The sequence below is a fragment of the Rhipicephalus sanguineus genome, chromosome 7 (assembly GCF_013339695.2).
Source record: "Rhipicephalus sanguineus isolate Rsan-2018 chromosome 7, BIME_Rsan_1.4, whole genome shotgun sequence".
NCBI lineage: Eukaryota > Metazoa > Arthropoda > Arachnida > Ixodida > Ixodidae > Rhipicephalus > Rhipicephalus sanguineus.
Window position 1 is genome coordinate 152068546 of NC_051182.1, and position 19599 is coordinate 152088144.

At 46.0% G+C, this 19599-nt stretch overlaps 1 protein-coding gene across 1 annotated transcript; it reads left to right on the top strand.

The window, feature by feature from the left end:
- The first annotated feature begins 243 nt into the window (after positions 1-243).
- Positions 244-15678, top strand: LOC119400260 (FAD-linked sulfhydryl oxidase ALR-like). Its single transcript, XM_037667272.2, has 3 exons — positions 244-408; positions 1605-1822; positions 15270-15678. Exons 1-3 carry the CDS (start codon positions 268-270, stop codon positions 15430-15432), a joined length of 522 nt encoding a protein of 173 aa, XP_037523200.1. The 5' UTR covers positions 244-267; the 3' UTR covers positions 15433-15678.
- Positions 15679-19599: the final 3921 nt, after the last annotated feature.

Sequence of the window (19599 nt, forward strand, 5' to 3'; positions counted from 1 at the left end):
GAAGACGCAGCTTAAATGGAACGCGGTGAGCGGTTTACTAATTGAAATAGATTGCATCTGAAACGTGACAACCAATAGTTATTTACATTTACTTCTTTATATATTGAATTCGGCGCCGCATGTAACAGCTTGTGGCACACAAAATCAGCCTTTGAGATTTATAGTTATTACACCGAAGCAAACCGTCCCTAGGATGAGATTTTGAACAAAATCCACCAAGACAGACGAGAGTCGACGCGAGGTCGAGACAAGACGAAAACAGTCAAGATGGCGGCGCCCAGGGCGACCGAGGAAAGCTACGACGAGGATTACGATTATCGCGGCGGCAGAAGAAAGAAACCCTGCAGAGCCTGTTCGGACTTCAAGGCTTGGGCGAAAAGCAAAGGCGGAACGCCTTCCAAGGCAGCGGTAGGTTCTAATTACGCCGTTTCGTGTTCGTTGCGTGCGCGTGCATAATGCATCACTTCGCTTCGGGGTGATGTAACGACGGTTTAATTGAACGCAACGCCGTAAAACTCGACTTTACGCCTCACACCGAGTGACAATTGTTGACTATTATGCCAAACGTTTGTCTGTACGCACGTACCTGCGTCAAAAAATTTTCATGGAGCACGCCGGGTCTTGCGGAGCGGCCGACGGCACATGTTTAGTGTCGTCTGCTACGAAAATACACTTCTGGAAAGTTGCCGAGTGTTACTCAGGGGCGATACGGAAGTGTCGTCTGTTATTTGTCACCGTAAAACTTATGCGACTACAAGTTTCTGTTTCATACAGCTTCTGTTAACTTGCCCAAAAAGATACCGCTTGAGGAGCTGGAGGACTTATCAAGGGCGGGAAAGGAGGTGATAGACAAGCGCGAGTTACAAGGTCGCTTTCGATGTGCGATTCAACACGAATGACTTTTCCTGCGCCAAAGATGAAGAAATCTAATCAACTGGTATATATATATATATATATATATATATATATATATATATATATATATATATATATATATATATATATACATATATATATATATATATATATATATATATATATATATATATATATATATATATTTATATATTTTAATGGATTAGTGCGCGAAACATTCGTGTTTAAAATAAAACCTGTTTGTATGGCACATAAAGTTCCATAAAAAAAAGAAAAAGACGAGCATTGACTTGCACAATATACGATTCTTCGACGTATACGGTGTTTGGCCGTCTGTCCACTTTCGCTAACAACACTGCGTTTACGCTTAAAGACACTTAAAGACACTTTTGCCCTGTTGTTCTGACTTGTTTTCAAAGTTTGCTCTTTTTCCTATGTTCACCTGTAGGCTGTATTTATTGTATTGTTTATTCTAAGTATTTTTTTCCTTGCGCGCGCCGGCATGAATACCTGACGGTTGTTACTGGGCACCGTACGTTCAATGAATAATTGACTGATTGGTCAACTGATTATTATTTTTCCTGTAGACTGTTTACTATTCTGTGTTATTAGCCTCTCTTTAGCGTACTCCAGCACAAAGATACCTTATGTTTGTTCCTGGGCACCTCAAATACGTACTTGACTGACTGATTAGATTCTCTGGTGATTGATCTGGTGCGGCCTCACAGGGCCCATCACAAGCGGCCGACGCCGGTCCATCGCCCGAGCGCGAGTGTCCACCCGACCGTTCCGAGCTAGGCCGGTGCACGTGGTCCCTGCTGCACTCGGTGGCCGCCTACTATCCCAAGAGGCCCAGCGCGGAGCAGCAGCGGGACGCCGAGCAGTTCTTCCGGCTGTTCGCCAGGCTCTACCCGTGCAAGGAATGCGCACAGGACTTCCGGACAGAGTGAGTACACGCGCTTTTTCTTTATGCGCTCATTGTTATGATTGCGAGAACAGTTATGTTGCACGGTGGTGTTTGGGACAGTTGTAACACACCAGGCCCCCACATACACGAAGGTCAATTGATCCAGCGTGTGTACCTACCACGGTGTAAGAAAAATAATTTAGGTGTGGACACTCCGCCCAAGGGTAACTGACTGGATTCCAAGAGATGGCAAACGCGTGAGGGGGAGACAGAAAATTAGGTGGGTAGATGAGATTAAGAAGTTTGCAGGTATTACGTGGCAGCAGAAAGCACAGGACCGGGTTGATTGGCGGAACATGGGAGAGGCCTTTGCCCTGCAGTGGGCGTAGACAGGCTGATGATGATGGTGATGATGATGACTCCGCCCAAGGAGGTTTAAAAAAAATTCTGGAGTGGAAGCTCTTGCAACGCCTTGCCAGCGCAAGTGAAGCCAGTTTTTGCCCACCAAAGAGCTCGGAAACATGCTGTTTTCTGGTGGTGCCTACTAATAGATGAAATGGCTTTGATCTGTTAGTACAAATACTACGTTAATTATAAAATAAAAGATAGTTGTTGCCGACAAAAGTAACCCGTTGAGTGGAGTATTGGCGATTCATCTGCAATAAAATTTGCCACAACTTTGAGGCTTACTGATGAAAACTAGTAACACAAAGACACGCTTGGAGCAGTATCTGACCCGTAAAAGTTGCCATAATAAAGTCGTCTGGCGTGCGTGGAAAACGCTCGCTTTCCTTCGCCAAACGCCGATGATTTATCGTGCCCCTACTAAGATGGCGGCCGCAGCCGCCATCTTTTGGTGGGCACGGCTTCACTCTTGCGCAATAATCGCCACTCCAGCAATATTTTTTAACCTCCTTGACTCCGCCCAAGGAGGTTAAAAAAAAATTCTGGAGTGGAAGCTCTCGAAACGCCTTGCCAGCGAAAGTGAAGCCAGCTTTTGCCCACCAAAGAGCTCGGAAACATGCTCTTTTCTGGTGGTGCCTACTTGGAGATCAAACGGCTTTGACCTGTTAGTGTAAATACTACGTTAAGTACAAAATAAAAGATTGTTGTTGCCGACAAAAGTAACCCGTCGAGAGGAGTATTGACGATTGATGTCCAATAAAATTTGCCATGACTTTGAGGCTTACTAACGAAAACTAGTAACACAAAGACACACTTGCAGCAGTATCTGACCCGTAAAAGTTGCCATGTTAAACTTCTCTGGCGTGCGTGGAAAACGCTCGCTTTCCTTCGCCAAACGCCGATGGTTTATCATGCCCCTAGTAAGATGGCGGGCGCAGCAGCCATCTTTTGGTGGGCACGGCTTCACTATTGCGCAATAATCGCCACTCCAGCAATTTTTTTTAACCTCCTTGACTCCGCCCGACGGCGCGTCCACATAATGTTCGCCTCTTTCCTCCTCTCGGCCCCCATGTCGCAGCGCCTCCCACGCAACCGCGGCCGGCGCATGTACTATAGAAGACGACCTGCGTGCGTAGCGTCCGTAACGGCGTTGCGCACGTGAGAAGTCAGCGAGCAGAAAGACTGCTCACGCGCTCTAAGCAAGACGCCGCGCTTTTACGTACGCAACGCTGTTAGGGACGCTATGTGCGTCGGGTGCGCCGTTTACACCGTGGCCGTATGAAAACTCGCCGTTCAGTTGCTCTATCCTCCTCCGCTGTGCGTAAATTACAGCAGCAGCGGTCTAAACAATAAGAACAATTACTAAATTCTTTTCGGCATCCTTTTTTTCTAACGCCGTGCAGACAATTCCGGCGTTCGCCGCACGTCGCATTTTTCGGTCGCGAGCACGGTCGCGAGAAACGCGGTATGCGTTCCTTGCTCTAGTTGCTAGCGTGCACTGTTAAAAAAATGCAATGAGGTAGAAAAAAAATGAAGGAAAACGCGCGTTCGCCTCGTCGCAATAGGTTTCTTAAGCCCCTATACCTGGCGACAACTTTCTGTGGCAGCACAGCGAAGGCTACGCAACCGAACCACGCACTTTTTTACTCCGCTTCTGTATGTAGTCCGCGAACGCTAGCTTTTGTAGAATACGTAGCATAAAAGAAAACATAAAAAGAAAAGAAATAGGTATTACGTTCAAGATTGCTTGCGTTGAAAGTAAGAATGATAATCCCGTAAAGGATTAGCGATTTTCGCTCTTTCGAGTTTTAAGGTTTTCTGATGTCCATTTCACGTTTTCCGTCCCCACTAAACAACGATGGCGTCGCTCGGCTGCAACAGATGCACGTCGAAGCTTGCAAGTGAGCATAGGCGCGTGTTCGTTAGGTGATGTGTGTTCATCTACCAGAAAGGAACGAAGACAGCGCTGCGTTTTGAATTATTTTGATTTGCCCATACTATCACCGAGAAAGAAGTGTGCAAGTGATACCACCATCGCAAGTGGGTCTCTCATCGCGATAGCTTCCTTGACAGTGACGCCGGCGACCTGCAAGTCTTCAGCAAGAAGAGCCGCTTGAAAGCGAAACTGCGATTGGAAACAGTACGTAAAATAAGTGGCCCATTTCATAAAATGCGTTGCATACATGGTCGGTATTTCGGTTGCCTACTATTACTGATACAGTCTTTTTTTTTTTTTTTTTTTTTTTTTTTTTTTTTTTTTTTTTTGCGACATAGACTTGCCCTTAAGGCATAATATTTGTTTTGTATATTTGTGTTAAATGTGCGCCGTTAGGCCGGTGTTGTGTATGAAGTGAAGAAGTGTCTTGTGGAATGTGTTGTCATGTATCCATCGGTCATAACTGTTTGTGTCACTGTAGCGAAGACCAGCTTGTAGGAGATGACGGGAGCGTTCCGACTGTAATCCTTGGCATGTCCATATAAGGTGGTATGCATCTGCTTGTATCACCGGAACAGAACAGTACGGGCATGTAGAACCAACTGGTAAATGCGACCAGTTCCATGTTGAAATAACAGCCGGTGTAAGGGCCACCCCTGCCCGAAGCCTCCTAAGCACAACTTCCTCCGCCCTAGTAAGGTGAAGGGGGAGAGAGCAGACACACGGTGGGATAAGAGCGCGTGTATCCTGCCGGAGAACATTTTTACGGGCACGGAGAGTATTTAGGGGTTGAGGTGGAAGGGGAATAGATGGGACTGATACAGTCGCACCGAAGATTGCGTCTAACACTGTGCCCGTCGGCGTCTACGGCGGGAGGTGTTTTGGCGTTTTTAATGAGAGCGATTTACGGTGACAAAATCACCCATGCACAGCTTTGCCTCGGCAACAGACGCGTTCATGTCTATTATGCGACTGACAGCGTGATTTTCAATTTGCAAAAAGAGCATTCTTGACCACGGGAGTAAGGAACGCGTTTCACCCGTTTGTATAATCACACACCTGAGACGCCCGCTCCTGACTGGTCGTGGCCAAGATATCTGCTGCCTTTCGATGCCTTCGCGTCCCCTGACAAAATGAAGTGAGCGTCTCCAGAAAGTTACAGCGTCTCCAAATGTAGGAAAACGACGATGTCGACCCTGTGTGCACCGAAATTCAGAAAATGGCTTGTTACCTTTGCGTAAGATTTCCGATTGCGCAGTTACTGCTGGGCCGTGGCTTTTTTTTTTCTTTGAAAAGTAAAAGCTACCGCTTTAATAAAACTGATTCCTGCGTTCCTTCGCAATGCAAAATATTCTGTCGCTTTCCCAAAAAAGAAATGTAAACAATACTAAATGGTGCTCGCTTTGCACGTGGACTTGATCCGCTAGCACATTAGCGTTATATAATTTGATTTGCAGAAGAGCTCAGCAACGATTCCAGGTATTTCTGCTTGCATGCTTAAGTATATCAAGTCATGTGGTAGATTTCGACTACATCTGTGAATAAACTATCTGCATAAATTCCCAAATAACATCATGAGCCATGAATACTCGTGTGGAAACGCACATGTTTTATGCGCTCGCGAAACCAAAACCGAAATCGCCCGCGAACGGACTACTTGGCGTAGTAACACATGTGCAGAAGCTCCGCCCACGTAGCTTTAGCTGTGCTGCCACAGAAAGTTGTCGCCAGGTATAAGGTGCCTTGATGCGCGTTTTGTTGCGCGTTTTGTGGGGCGCACACATCGAGGCACACTATAAGCCCCCATGTCGCAGCGCCCCCCACGAAACTGCGGCCGGCGCATGTATTAAAGGCGAACATTATCTGGACGTGCTCTCCTTCGCGGCGGGCGGAGTGTCCACACCTAAATTATTTTTCTTACACCGTGATACCTACCCACCCACCCACCCACCCACCTACCTACCTACCTACCTACCTACCTACCTACCTACCTACCTACCTACCTACCTGGGCGGAACCTACGCGACGCGACGTCGCTGCTACAGGCGCCTCAGTACGTCGACGGCGCCTACCGCTGTTTACAAACATGGAGTAGGTCCATACGAGCCGTCCGCTGATGCCTGTCGAGCTGCTTGAGCGACCCCCCCTTCCTAGCGTCCCTTCGTGCTCGTTCAAGACGGGTGGGCCGTTTCCTCTCCGTTTGAGCAGCATTAGACGGTAGGCCTCGCACGCGGGTGATGTTATCGCTCCGAGCGACGGAGATGGGCCGGCTCGTTTACTCTCTGCTTCATCCGCGTTCGTCACCCCCGCTCGCGCGCTTTTACCCGCGGGTATAACATGCGATGCGCGGGGGGATGTTATCGATTTGGAGTTTATACGGAACATGACGGCGACGCCAACGGCAAAAAAAAACGTCGACAGTGTCCATATAATTGCTATCGCAATAGTATTTTGTTTGGGTAAGCAGTGATGCCGGAATATTTGCTGAAATTTGGCAGGAAGTTAAAGTTTTCGAGCGAAAACCAGCTACACGAACATTTGTCTGTATGGGAAAGTCAACTACCTGAAGTACGCGAATAGTGCTTGACGTCATGGAAACGAGCAAATGCGATTGAATAATGCATCTACGAAAACTTTCTCTATGAGTCGGACATCGGCGGCTGTGGACGGAGCGTTTTTTTTTTTGTTTTTTTTTTAGTCTGTCCGGTATTCCGCTATCGCAAGGGCGTAGCGTAATACCGAATAGCGTGTGCCATACTGCCGCCACGTCAAGTGGTGCAGGCTATGGATGATAAAAAACAACAAACGCGTAATGTATGTCCTCTGAGATTCCGGAAGCGCCCGTCGCCACTCGATAAACCAACAGCATCGATTATTGGAGTATGACTCTCGAAAACGGTGCCAAATCGACACGGATACTTTGCCATCGAAGCTTAAGGACATGAATCTAAAGCAAATAAAAGCATTAGTTCGGAGCTAGCCAGCTCCGAATTAATGATGTCCTGCCAAATTTCAGCAAATATTCCGACATCGCTTCTTAGCCAAGCAAAATATTATTGCGATAGCAATTATATGGATGAGTTTTTGCCGTTGGCGTTGCCGTCATGTTCCATATAAACTCTGAGAGCACGACGGCCACTTGATTGATTCGAGGTGGACGGCACCCGCTTTCGGCGGCGCGGTCATGTTTTCCAGGCGCGAGCATGCGCAGTTCAAACCCGGTATTCCGGTATAGCAAAGCATTTTATACCGGACAGACTAAAATGCACCGACTGTAGATAGCGGCGTGGCCTGCGCCGAGCGGTGGTAACTGCTTTTATGGGTGAAAACCCGATAACATTAAGATAATGAAATGAGCACACGTGTCAGCGTACTTCGTTTGCCGAGGTTTGGTTGAGCGTTATTAAATGAAGCCCAGACGAGTTTTTAGACGAAGAAGTCGGCTATAGCCTGCTCGACTGCTAGAAAACAGATAATAATGTTTGCATAACGCGCATGCGGGTATATATGCACGTACGGAAAGCTAGGTTATTATCAAAGTAGTAAGGCTAGTGCACCGTACCGCCTGTATCTATAAAAGAAACTTTACTCGCGGAGTTCTTGAGTACACGAGAACGATGAAATCGTTTATACGAACGCCCACTCGCCAGATATGATGAGGTTTGTCATATTTCAAAGTTCATTGAAAGTTTACTTAAGACATGTATATGATTACAAAGGAACACACATTTGGGAGACAACGAATTTGTTAAAGGGGCCCTGCAACGCTTTTGCAAGTAATCATCGAATTGCTTCATTAAAAGAGCCTGTTGCCTCACGAATCGACTGCCGCAAACGAGCGGAGTTGCGGGGATGTGTCGCACGCATCAGGCGCTTTGTCTCTCGTTCCGCATCAGCGAGCGCGCTGAAAGCTACGCAGTCTGAGGGGAGGTGGGGGGGGGGGGATGACAAGGGGCGAGAAGCTATGTCTTTTCGTCAGCGCGCGTCATGACCTTGAGCACTTTTTCTTTTTTTTTCGAACACGCACCTTACTTTCAGTGTGATCCCGAGCGAGCGCGCGGCACCCCGCGGCCGCCGCAGTAACTATGCAGCCCATGATGCTCAAATCAGCCAATGGCCGTGGACTTTCGGTTCATGGCGCGGTCATTTGGGTTCATGGCATCATTTGTCGAGAAAAGAGGGAACGATTTCTATGGTAAAAATGTAAAACAGCGCTTACTTAAACACAAGACGAAGGAAGAAGAGAAACAGGAATGAATTCTTGAGCACAAGAATTCATTACCAAAGAAAGTAACTAACTTGTCCGAGCACTGTTTTGAGTGTCAGTGTGTACCGTTTTTTGTTGACACAAAAATCTTGTTTGTTCATAATGACAGCTACACTAGAGAAGTAGCTGATGCATTTCACACATCAAGGAAGGCCAGTGATTGCGTTAGCCAAACTTCCCTGGCGTTATCATCGAAAGAAATGTGCCTGTTAACCAGGGGTGACTAGGGGGCTCACACGAGGCTTTGCCTTATGGTTTGACAAGTGTTTTATCTTTGACAATGAGCATGCGCGCTCGCCTTGAAAAAAGTACGTGTTGTTTTTCATTAAACCAGTTGCAAGTTCAGCGCCGTGTGTGTCTCTTCTTCCTTCGTCTTGTGTTTAAGTAAGCGCTGTTTTACATTTTTACCATGGAACCTCACCAACTCGCCCAACTTGCGTGTCTTCTTCAACGATTTCTAGCTGGCTTTGAGATTTAATTGTAAATTCCAAGCCGCGTGCTACGCTATAGGCTTCCCAAGCAACGTGGACAAGCGGCTGTGACAAAAATGTCGCGTACCACGCAAGAGTGACCGACTGATTCTGTGTGTGTCATGGTGTCATGTGCTATCTTTCTCTTTCCTCTCCATCTTTCAGACTCTCCCCCCCCCCTCCCTGTCCCCGTGTGTAGGGTAGCAAACCGGTTGTCCTAAACTGGTTAACCTCCCCTGCCTTTCCTTCTCTATTATTTCTTCACTCTCTCTTAGCGGCGCTGCTGCTCTTCACAGGCAGCGCCATCTCTGGCAGTAATTTCAAAAATTAAAAAAAAAATAGTAATTTCAGCAATTGTCAGCCGAACCTATGTGAAATGTTCATTCTATGTGTTTCTATATCTCTGTTTTCTTTTTTTATATTATATTGAAGTTCCGAACAAGATCTTGTGTCGTGAGAATTCACTGTACGTTTCATCTAGAGTGTTTTCACCTGTTATTTTTCTGATGTTCGTTCTCTGTAGCTTTGTATCTCTGTCTTCTAACTGCATATTAGGTAACTGTATATATTTGTACGTATTTGTAAATGGCCCCACAACTAGTCTTCGGCTAAGGGGCCATATGCAGTGTTCGCGCATGATTTGAATTTTCTTACTTATGGAGATGAACTTGAAACTCGAAAATAATCTACTTAAGGCCATCCACTCGCTTCATAAGCAGGCAAATACCGTCAAAAATTTATTAAGTTTCCAGAATGATATCGCGTTTCTCTGAGCTGTGCAGATTAAGGTTTGGCCTAAAGCTGACACTACTCTGCAAAGTCATTAAATATGCTACGGTGATTTTTGTTCCCGCTACATCTCCGAGCGGCGGTCCCTGTCGACAGTGTTAGCTGCATCAGACGGCGATGGCCACTTTCGGAGCAATCAATCTTAGAACGCCGGACCGTACAAGCTTCAAGTCAGAAAGCGACCAAGGCGATGGTGATGTTTCTACGAACAAGTGCAGCTTCGTTGAACGACCATGACACTCCCGCGTTTTTATTAAGCGAGGCTTTTATAACTCGCAGATTTCAATGGCGGCGTCGTATACGCGAAAAACCCGGCACCGGCGTATTTTTGTGGGCATTTGCGTACGCCGCTTTCCAATGACTGATGCTCTCTCGGTCGCGGGCTTAGCGGCGATCATCCGTTTCTGATACGGCAATCCGATCATTCATCGAGGTGACTCGGCATTTCACGTTGCCAAGTTTCATTGTTGCCTTGGATGTGAACGCGCTGGCCGTCGTTGTTGCCTGTAGAAACTAAAGCGTTTCGCTGCTAAGCACGTGTCCGTGAGGTCCAATTCTCGGCATGTAGGAAGCAAAAAGCTAGGAGGGATCATTGCGCAATGCGAAAGAAAGAAAGAAAGAAAGAAAGAAAGAAAGAAAGAAAGAAAGAAAGAAAGAAAGAAAGAAAGAAAGAAAGAAAGAAAGAAAGAAAGAAAGAAAGTAAGAAAGAACGAACGAAAGAAAGAAAGAAGTACGTTAGGTATACACGCCAACCTTCGCTTGCCCGCATTTTTCCTATTGGGCAAGAACTCCTGATTTTTTTAAATAGTGGTGTGCTGTGACACGCGACACTGTGACAGTCACTGTGACAAGTGACTCCAGTCGACCAGCAACCCTTAATCACAATAACTTCGTCAGCGGTTCGCGGTAATTCGAAGCCCCAGCTGCAACCGCATAGTTACACTGTTTATCGTTGTATGCCTCACGAAGTCTGCACTTATACTAAAGTGTAAGCCGCAAACATCAGTGTATCCTGTTCGCAAACACTCTGCTCGCTATGCGAACCGTGCGACTACCTGCGTATCTCTTTTTGAGTTCCCGTATGGGTCCTGATTGAGTTCCCGCATGAACTCGAGTGAACCGGAACGCCGCCTGCCCGCATCTTGTACGTCTCGCCTTTTAAGCCAATATGATTTGAGCGCGCTTCAGTTGCCGTGAGCCGGCGAGAACAAAGGGTTGCGCAAAATCTCCGTGCGTGGCGCCACGTGCCTTGGTCTACGATTTCTGTTCTTTTTTTCGAAGAGTGTTGAAACAGGCGACGCCTATTTCAACGTCTGTTTCTGAGAAGGGTGAGCAGACGACGTTTGTTGCTGATAATACGGCGAGCAAATACTAAAAATACTAGATTTGCTGAGAACCTGAACTTTATTTTACCTAACATTCGCACCAACTACGACAAACTGTCATTACATTTTTCAGCATTGTCACTTCGGAACTGATAAGCTCAGAGGTTTAATGTCGAACTTAAGAAGTTTATTTTAGCTTTCTGAGACTCACCTTCATCATTGTAGTAAGTTTTTTTTTTTGTTCTACTGCGATCACTAATATACCTTCTTGTTTGTTTCTTCTCTCTCTCTCTCTCCATAATATATATATATATATATATATATATATATATATATATATATATATATATTATTGCTTAGTCATGTCTGGTAATTGATTTTATTAATGTGAAACTTACACGTTGCCATTATTGTTCGTGAGCATTATTATTGTCATCATGCAGAGGAGGTTTCACTTCAGTTTCCAGCTACGCGACTTCCTTCTGTATATACATATCATCTAATTATCACCGTTTATTGACATGGATAAACTGATTCTGAAATGCTATACGATACAGTGCGACAGGGGTCTCAAGCTCGCCTCAGCTAGCGGGCCGCAATCACGAAATTTAGTCTCCCGCCGCTAGGGCCGGGACCACAGTGTAGAAGAAAAGTGAAGCGGGGAGGGAGGGGAGGGGGGAGGGGCGTTGTTTGGTCAAATTTTTATGCCATGATAGAAGCGAATATGCTATACTTTAGTCAAAAGTAATTGTGAAATTAAGGAGCACTTTTCTCTAAATTATTCGCTTGAAGTAATCCCTTACGTTACCAAATTACATTCGGTCCCTGCCGGCAGCAAGTTCTCTTTTCGTCCACTTTATATACTCTCTTCGCATTTATATCATAATTACTACAAGCAACATCTGCTTTGATTTCCTTGGTTTTCTTGTCTGAATTAGTTCTACTTAATGCTGTGTCTAGTAAAGAAAAACGAGCCCTTAAAATTTCCTTTCTTTCTTTCAGCCCACAAAGTATAGTTTGTTACATTGTACATTACAGCAATAAGTAATTTAATTCTTCTTGCACTGCTGCCAAGTATGCAATGAACAGACAACCCGTGTTTATAAGAAGAATGAACGAGTGTATATACTATTATAAATATCCTGTACTCTTTCTGTATGGGCTCGCCTCAACCTTATTTCCTTACAAAGCTTGTGCCGCCTACAGACATTGCACAGGTTAAATTTGCGAGTTGTTCCGCTGCGCAACTCCTTCCATCTCCGTTTGGTGGACGAACACCTCGCTGTATCCCTTGCAGGCGCGAATTGATGATCTACTGTTTGCAAGTGCGTCAAATTCGCACAACATAATTCCGAGGCACTCGATAGTAAAAGCTCGTTAATTCGAACTTGGTTAATTCGAACTTACAGATAATTCGAACTGACGCCCTGGTCCCGGCACAGCCCTGTGTATTTCTATGGGGCAAAACTCCCGATAATTCGAACGCCTCCGTATCCAAAATGGTTAATTCGAATTAGGAGCCCCTGGTTTTCATTGCTCCTAGCAGGAGTCGGCCCAGAGTGATCTCAATGTGTTTCAAAACCAAACCGAGCCAAATTTATTAGAGATAAAAACAACGAAACAGTAGTATTTCTCAGCAGATGAGAATTCGGACGCTGCGCTGGAGCTCCTGGGCGAGCTGCAAACGATCATCATGGAGTTGCGACAGAACAAACGCAAGCAAATGCAAATTACTTATTTATATATTAAGGCTCACTGCTCACGTGAATGCATATGGGTGTTTGTTTCTGGCGTATCACTGACTGATAAATTAATTCTGTTCGCTGTTACAGCTCCATGAACATAATTTACGAAATCACCTGCCACAAACGTGTAGTGGCGCCTAATTAGCGATAACGAGTCGAGAGGTGGCTTCTTTGGGTTCTGCCCGCGCAGTGTGGAGCGACGTCCGTTCATTCTAGCGCGTGCCCGCTAATTCGAACTCCGCTTAATTCGAACAATTTTATGGTCCCTTTCGAGTTCTAATTAACGAGCTTTTACTATATCAAATACAAAAAAATAATGCGTTGTTTCGTGCGAGGTTTAGTAATTAATCCTAATTAGCGTGTAATTAAATATTTAATTATTTTGCAGTCAGCCAGGTTCCACGGTTACACAAAAATAATCAAATCGTAGGCTGAAAATGCGTGCGCAATTTGTTTTTCGTTGTGTACATTTAGAGCAAAGAAAAATAATACTTTTCGCGTCGGTCTTGGAAGCACGTCGACCGAGTTGTCGAACATCGTAGTGCCTTCAACACAGTATAATTGTTGGTGTTTTACGTCCCGAAACCAGGATATGATTATGGGGGACGCCGTAGTTAGTAGAGGGCTCTTGGAACTTACGACCACCTGGGGTTCTTGAACATGTGACTAAATCTAAGTACACGGGCCTCTAGCATTTCGTCTCCATCGAAATGCGGCCGCCGCTGCAAGGGATTCGATCCCGCAACCTTCGGGTCAGGTGTCGAGCACCATAACCACTAGACCACCGTGGCGGGTTCCTTCGCCAAAGTGGTCGGCTGAAGTCACGTGCGGCACATTAAAGGGACCCTAAAGAGAAAAACCATTTCTCGCGCTTTAGTAAATTACAATTTCGCAGTACCGAAAACACCACTCTTACCGCGAGAAGACGCTTGGTAAGCGAGAAAACACGCGAAAAGAAAATGCGGGTGGCGACGCCACCTTGAAATTCCCGCACCAAACGCCGTGACGTCACAGCTTTCGACGGCATCTACTAGGTCATACGTAGTTCCTAATAGGTGAAAATGAAGTACATTGTCCGCCGAGGGGGCCATAGATTTAACATGCTAAGTTTCAGGAAATTTCGTTGAGCCAGTGCCACCAAAAATACGGAAAATGCACTTTTACAATCTGTGACGTCACACAGGTAGATTTCTGCGCGAAATTTAAAAGTGAAGCTTCGACCTTGATTTTTTATTTGTTTCTTGTTATTTTTATCATTCTTGAATGATATGGCCACGTATGGTGCGTAAAAAGGCCCGTTGAAGTGCAAATAAATTCAGTTGTAAGTCGGCACTCCTCTGTGTTTATCTGTGTCCCCTGTCTTCGTATAAATCGCGCTTCATTCGTCCAAAGTAACGACGCTAGTTTTCATAGTACAATTTATCAATCTAAATGGATTCATTGTCTCACTTCAGTATCCCTTTAAGGTTGAGTAAATACACAGTGATTATGAAGAAAGTTCAATTCATCCTACGCGCAATCACTAGTCCAAAGAACTGTGCAAAAACAATTTGCGTCCACATGTGTGGACGTGGCGCCTCAAGGGGCTATTCTATAGGTGTGCCGCTGGTCTGGCTCTTCGCGATAGTTGTCTAGGAAAGATGCGTGCAGTGGGGGTCCGAGCCACTCTCGGGGATAAAGCTTCTCATACGAAAGCACCGTTCGCCGATCTCGCATTCGAAATCAGCCCGCCCTGTAGAGTTCGCTTGGACGGTTTTAACCACGCTATAGCATTTGGTGGCACCACAACGCTATAGCGTTGTGGTGTCGTTGGCTTACGTCGGAAGATTGTCGGAGGCGGAGCGAAATACGATCTTCCCTGGTTGAGCCATTAGGCAGATTGGCTTGGTCCGTCGGGGACTCCCTGTCCGTGGGCTTACACGGTGGGGAAGCTACGAGGGGGGGGGGGGGGGGGGTGATGTCAGTCGACATGGCTCCCTCGTACGAGTAAATGAAAAGGTACAGGGGTGGTCGTCGGTTTTGGAGAAGCGCCTTTCCGGAAAAGTTTGAAAAAAAAAGTTTACTTTGAAGGGTACGGAGATCACATACGCCGCACCGCAAGGGTGTTCCGCCCGCTGCTAAGCTCGATATAGGATGCGGGCTCGATTCCCGGTGACAGCGGCTGCATTTCTATGGGGTCGATTGCAAGAAGACACGTGTACGCAGACTTAGCTGCATGTTAAATCACCACAGATTGCCAAAAATATAAGTGACTATTTGTTAAAAAAAAAAAAAAAGATCAGAAGTTCAGGGGAAGATGGAAGCTTCAAGGGATGAAAAATTCGTGAACACGGGTTGTCGCTGGATCCCACGTTCCGATGCGCGAACACTGTATTCTTCAAGGCTGCAACTGTTTTTGAAGTTTTGCTCTCAAAGAACATCGTTAGCCTTGCTCTAAGTGGGTTGCGTGGTTTGTTTGTTATTTCTTTTTCTGCGTTTTTTCTTGGGAATGAATCGAAAACTTCAACATAACGATGTATTCGCATCGTCCTTTTTTACATATCACGCAGGCTCGACTCCAGCCCTCCTCGCGTGACGAGCCGCACGGAGCTTGCGCAGTGGCTCTGCGAGCAGCACAATGTTGTCAACCGGAAGCTGGGCAAGCCCGAGTTCGACTGTTCACGAGTTGATGAGAGGTGGCGCCGCGGTTGGGACGACGGATCGTGCTCCTGATTGGTCGACGACGGCTAAGCTGACGACGACGAACTCCAGCCCCCTCTCCTTCCATTCCGAACATTTGTCGAGGAACTATGCGCCGGCACATTCTTTGTTTTTGTGTGTGCAGATAACGAAGGACCTTCGGGCGCAGCAAAGTGCAGTGACGTCATTTCCGTTGAGCCAAGCTGCTATTGCGCTAGTCATTATTCAGAGAATGCTGGATATAAACCTCGCTAAAGACGTCTCTGCCTGCAGGTGTATGTGTGCTGTTTCACCAGAATTGGTAGTTAAACGCAAACTCCAAGAAGATTTTAGGCCACATAAAAAGTCTATACTTTAATTCAGGTAGCGGACATAGAGAGGAGCATCAGCGCAAAATGTTGCGTTTGAAATACAAGGCGAAGCGTCACGGAAAGCTCGAAAGAAACAACCGTTTTGCATACCAAAACTTGAGAACAAAAGCGCCACTAATACCGCTCACTGGAAGTGACGCAAGCCAAGGAAGTACGGACTCCTCGGCATAGCCTTGGAGATGAGGGGTGTTTTAAGTGTATCGGAGGTGGCGCACCGTGATCTGCATCATAGCAAGAACTGCCAGGTGTACGTGTTTTCTGGTTAAGTGCTGTTTGAAAACAGATAACCAGAAAACTATACCATTACCATACCTCAGGATTTGCCAAACTTTCTTCAGTGGCACACACTACTCACACACAATGATTTCAGCCAAAGTGAAATTTCGTTTCAGCTGGCTTGCATGAACAGCCCTGCAGCAGAATAAAAATGCTGAGTAATGATTACCGTTGTCCACCATTCCAATGGACTGCTTGGAAGAACAAGGAGACACCTCAAAACAATGTTCAATGGAACGGGCAGACTGTGACCAACAGAACGGGACTCGACGGATTATAAGGCTGGCGTTAATCCCGGTTTGGGAATATGTTTGGGAAAATGTCGGAGGGGGTCTAGGGGCCCTTTAAGATGCCCACGTAACACGGGTATTAAGCAAAAAATTGGGCTATAGGTTAGTTGAGGTGTGTCTTATGTGCTGCGCTGTGCGAAACTGTTTCTGTACACACCGTGGTATCGAATAGAGGCTGAGGCATTACACTGATAAGCTGAAGGGCGCGGGTTCGACTCTCTGCCACAGTGGCCAGATTTCGGTGGCGGGCGAAATGCGAGAACACCCGTTTACATGCTATACTAGGATTTAGGTGCAGGTTATAGAATCCCCAGATGGTCAAAACTGACCTGGAGTCCTCATGCATGGCCATATCGTAGTTCTGACGCGCGAAACCCCAAGTATTAAAGAAAAAAGAAGGAAATTCAGATCGTTGTCCTTTTCTGTGTATATACTGTGCTCAATGGTGTCGCGATCCCGTACCCAGTTTCACGTAACGCAGCACATGTTGAGACGAGTGATTAACAACTAAGAGGACAAGGTGGGCTAGCTGTTTAATAGATTTAATTTATTAACGAGAAAAACCTTAGATGCCTCATCAAATGCGAAAAGTGAACCGCGGCGCCAACGCTAGTGACGCAAAAAAAAAGATCGTCTTCATATGATGACGTCACATATCGCTGAAAGATGTGACGTCATCCTGACGTCGCGTGACATTACATGATGATGTCATCACACGATAGCGCCACCTGGTCAAAGGTGATGGGCCGATCCCGGGAGCACTGAAAAGTCACATGAGGTGGACGAAGCTTCCAGTGCCTCAGATCCCGGAGGCCGTGCAAAACCACGTTGGGTACAGAAAGCTTTCGGGGGGGGGGGGGGGGGGAGGGTTGAGCAATACTATCCAATGTGAAGAAAAAGAAGAAGATGGCTGTCGCCCTCGAGTCGTTTTAGGCGAATACTTAAGGGACCTTCTGAGTTTTGATTATTAATAGTTTCACTCGGTGCAGCTCAATGTTAAATCAGTAATTAACATTTAACAGGTTGAGGTGGGCTACTTGGTTACTGGCTTAATTGATTAACGTGGTTTCATCAGCGCGTCTTAGGAAAATACGCAAATGAAAAAGAAAACACACCTTTGCGTTTCTTGCTGCGTGCCGTCCTAACACGCGCCTGTAAATACCCCGCATTGTTTCAGGAGTAATTAGTGGCCTCGGAACAACGAATCCATCGACAGAGCCAGCTCATTCCACGTGCGGGCTTGTCATCCCATTTTTTTCGGCGACAGCGGCAACAGTTCAGCCGCGTTATGTTTAGGTTATAGGTCGGGCGAATCCTCTTCCGGATATGGCTGGTTGCCTGTGGCAGTAATTACTTCGAGGCTTCCGGTATTCCCCGTGAGCCTTCGTTTCTTGTTTGGACAGTCATAATTACCTACGATAACTAGTAGAGGAGTCTGCGGGTCACAAGTAACACGTGATGTAAGTACGAGTTATCTCGTACTTGTAACGTGGTTTCTTCGTTAGCTTCTTTATCTTCCAAGTTTCTGCACCCGTGTGTTAGCACGAGCTAACAAGAGAGAGACTGAAGAAGAGCCTAGGGATGGCTCAGCAAGCGATGGGACTGAAGATATTAGTCGTAACATTATTAAAGAGACAGGAAGAGATGAACAGTGGATCAGGAAGCAAACAGGGGCAGCCGATATTCTGGTTGGCATTGTGATGAAACAGCAGTCTTGGGTAGGCCGAAAGAAGCTCGCTTATGGATGGCAGAAAATTAGTATGACGGAATTATGAAGTTTGCAGGCATAAGATGGAAACTGCTGCGCAAGACTGCAATAAAGGGTGATCGTTGGTAAATACCCCCACTTTGTACGGCGATGTACATTAATAAGTTGATTATCATCATTATCAGTGAGACGAACACCGAGTGCCACTCTGGTTTTTTTCCGAAGCACTTCCGGTCGAGCGCATACATCCGGTTTACCGAATATTCAGAAAAAAACATTCTAAAGAATTAAGCTGGTACGAAATCGACGGCTCTGGTTCAAGTTAAAGAGTTAATTGTGTCGGATACATATGATCTCGGAGAATAAGTTTACTTAAAACAAGGGCCGATTAACTGTCGAGATAATTAAGGAAAATTAATTGAATGATACAATTGAAAGAGCACAGACGCTTTTTTAGTGAGCAGCTAGGATTGTTGCGGCACCTGCCGGAGCAGATCTTAACCACGCGCTTCTTTCTGCGTGGCCTTCGAGATCAGCTTCGGCAGCGCGACCAAAGAACGTTAACCCAAGGAATACACCGGAACACACGAACGCCGGCACGCGAGCGTCATTACCAGACACTTAGACACTTAAGTATTCGGGTCGCCTCCATAATTTTTTGTGATGCAAATACTTTACATTGCAACGTTTTGGCGGAGTACTGGAAAACGGCGGCTTGTACACGGATCATCAATATAGAGCGATTCACCGCCCCTTTTTTCGCCGTAGAAGTTTTAAAATTTTTATGCTTCGACCAATACATGACGTCACCATGTTTAGTTATCCGAGAGGGGGCGTGAATGTGCTGACCTACGTAGGGTGCCTTGATGCCCGCGCGCTCCGCTGAGGGTGAGGACAGCCGCGTCGTCTGCTACGGCGGCCGCCATTGCGAATCCCGCCGCAGCTAGGCAGCATGCGAAACTCGCTACACAACGCGCTTGCGGTACGCGTATACGTGCGGAAATAAGTGCACGCTAGCGAGTTTTTTTCTTCTTCTTTTCTTTTTTGATGCTTGGACAGCCTTTAGTGCTGCTGTTGCCTAAATGTTTATTACGGGAGCATGTAATCGTGTAAACTGACGGCATGTGTATGTGGTACGCACTAGAGGTAAACGTAGACTCATGTTGAAAACGAATCCTCTTCCTTACGCCGGAAATGGCACAGTTAAGTTTAAAGCCTTACTTAGTTTTCTTGTAAGTGATGCATTCCAAAAACACAAATAATCGTTTAAAGTATTTATATGCATGTCAGCAGCAACAGCAGTATGTGTATCTCAACACACACATTTTAGTGTTGCGAAGCTACCTAAGCGCGATTAAGGTGGCTTATTTTGCTCAGTTTACAAACAATTTACTCGTTTATCATAAATGGCATGATACATATTTTTACACAGGATAAAGGGCCGAGGGGCAGTGTGGTGCAAATATTCTGCTATAATGAAATGAAACCTTCTTTATCATTATTATAGCTGACATTGCTTGCTCACAATCTGTGGCCGCATTTGTATCGGCATCGG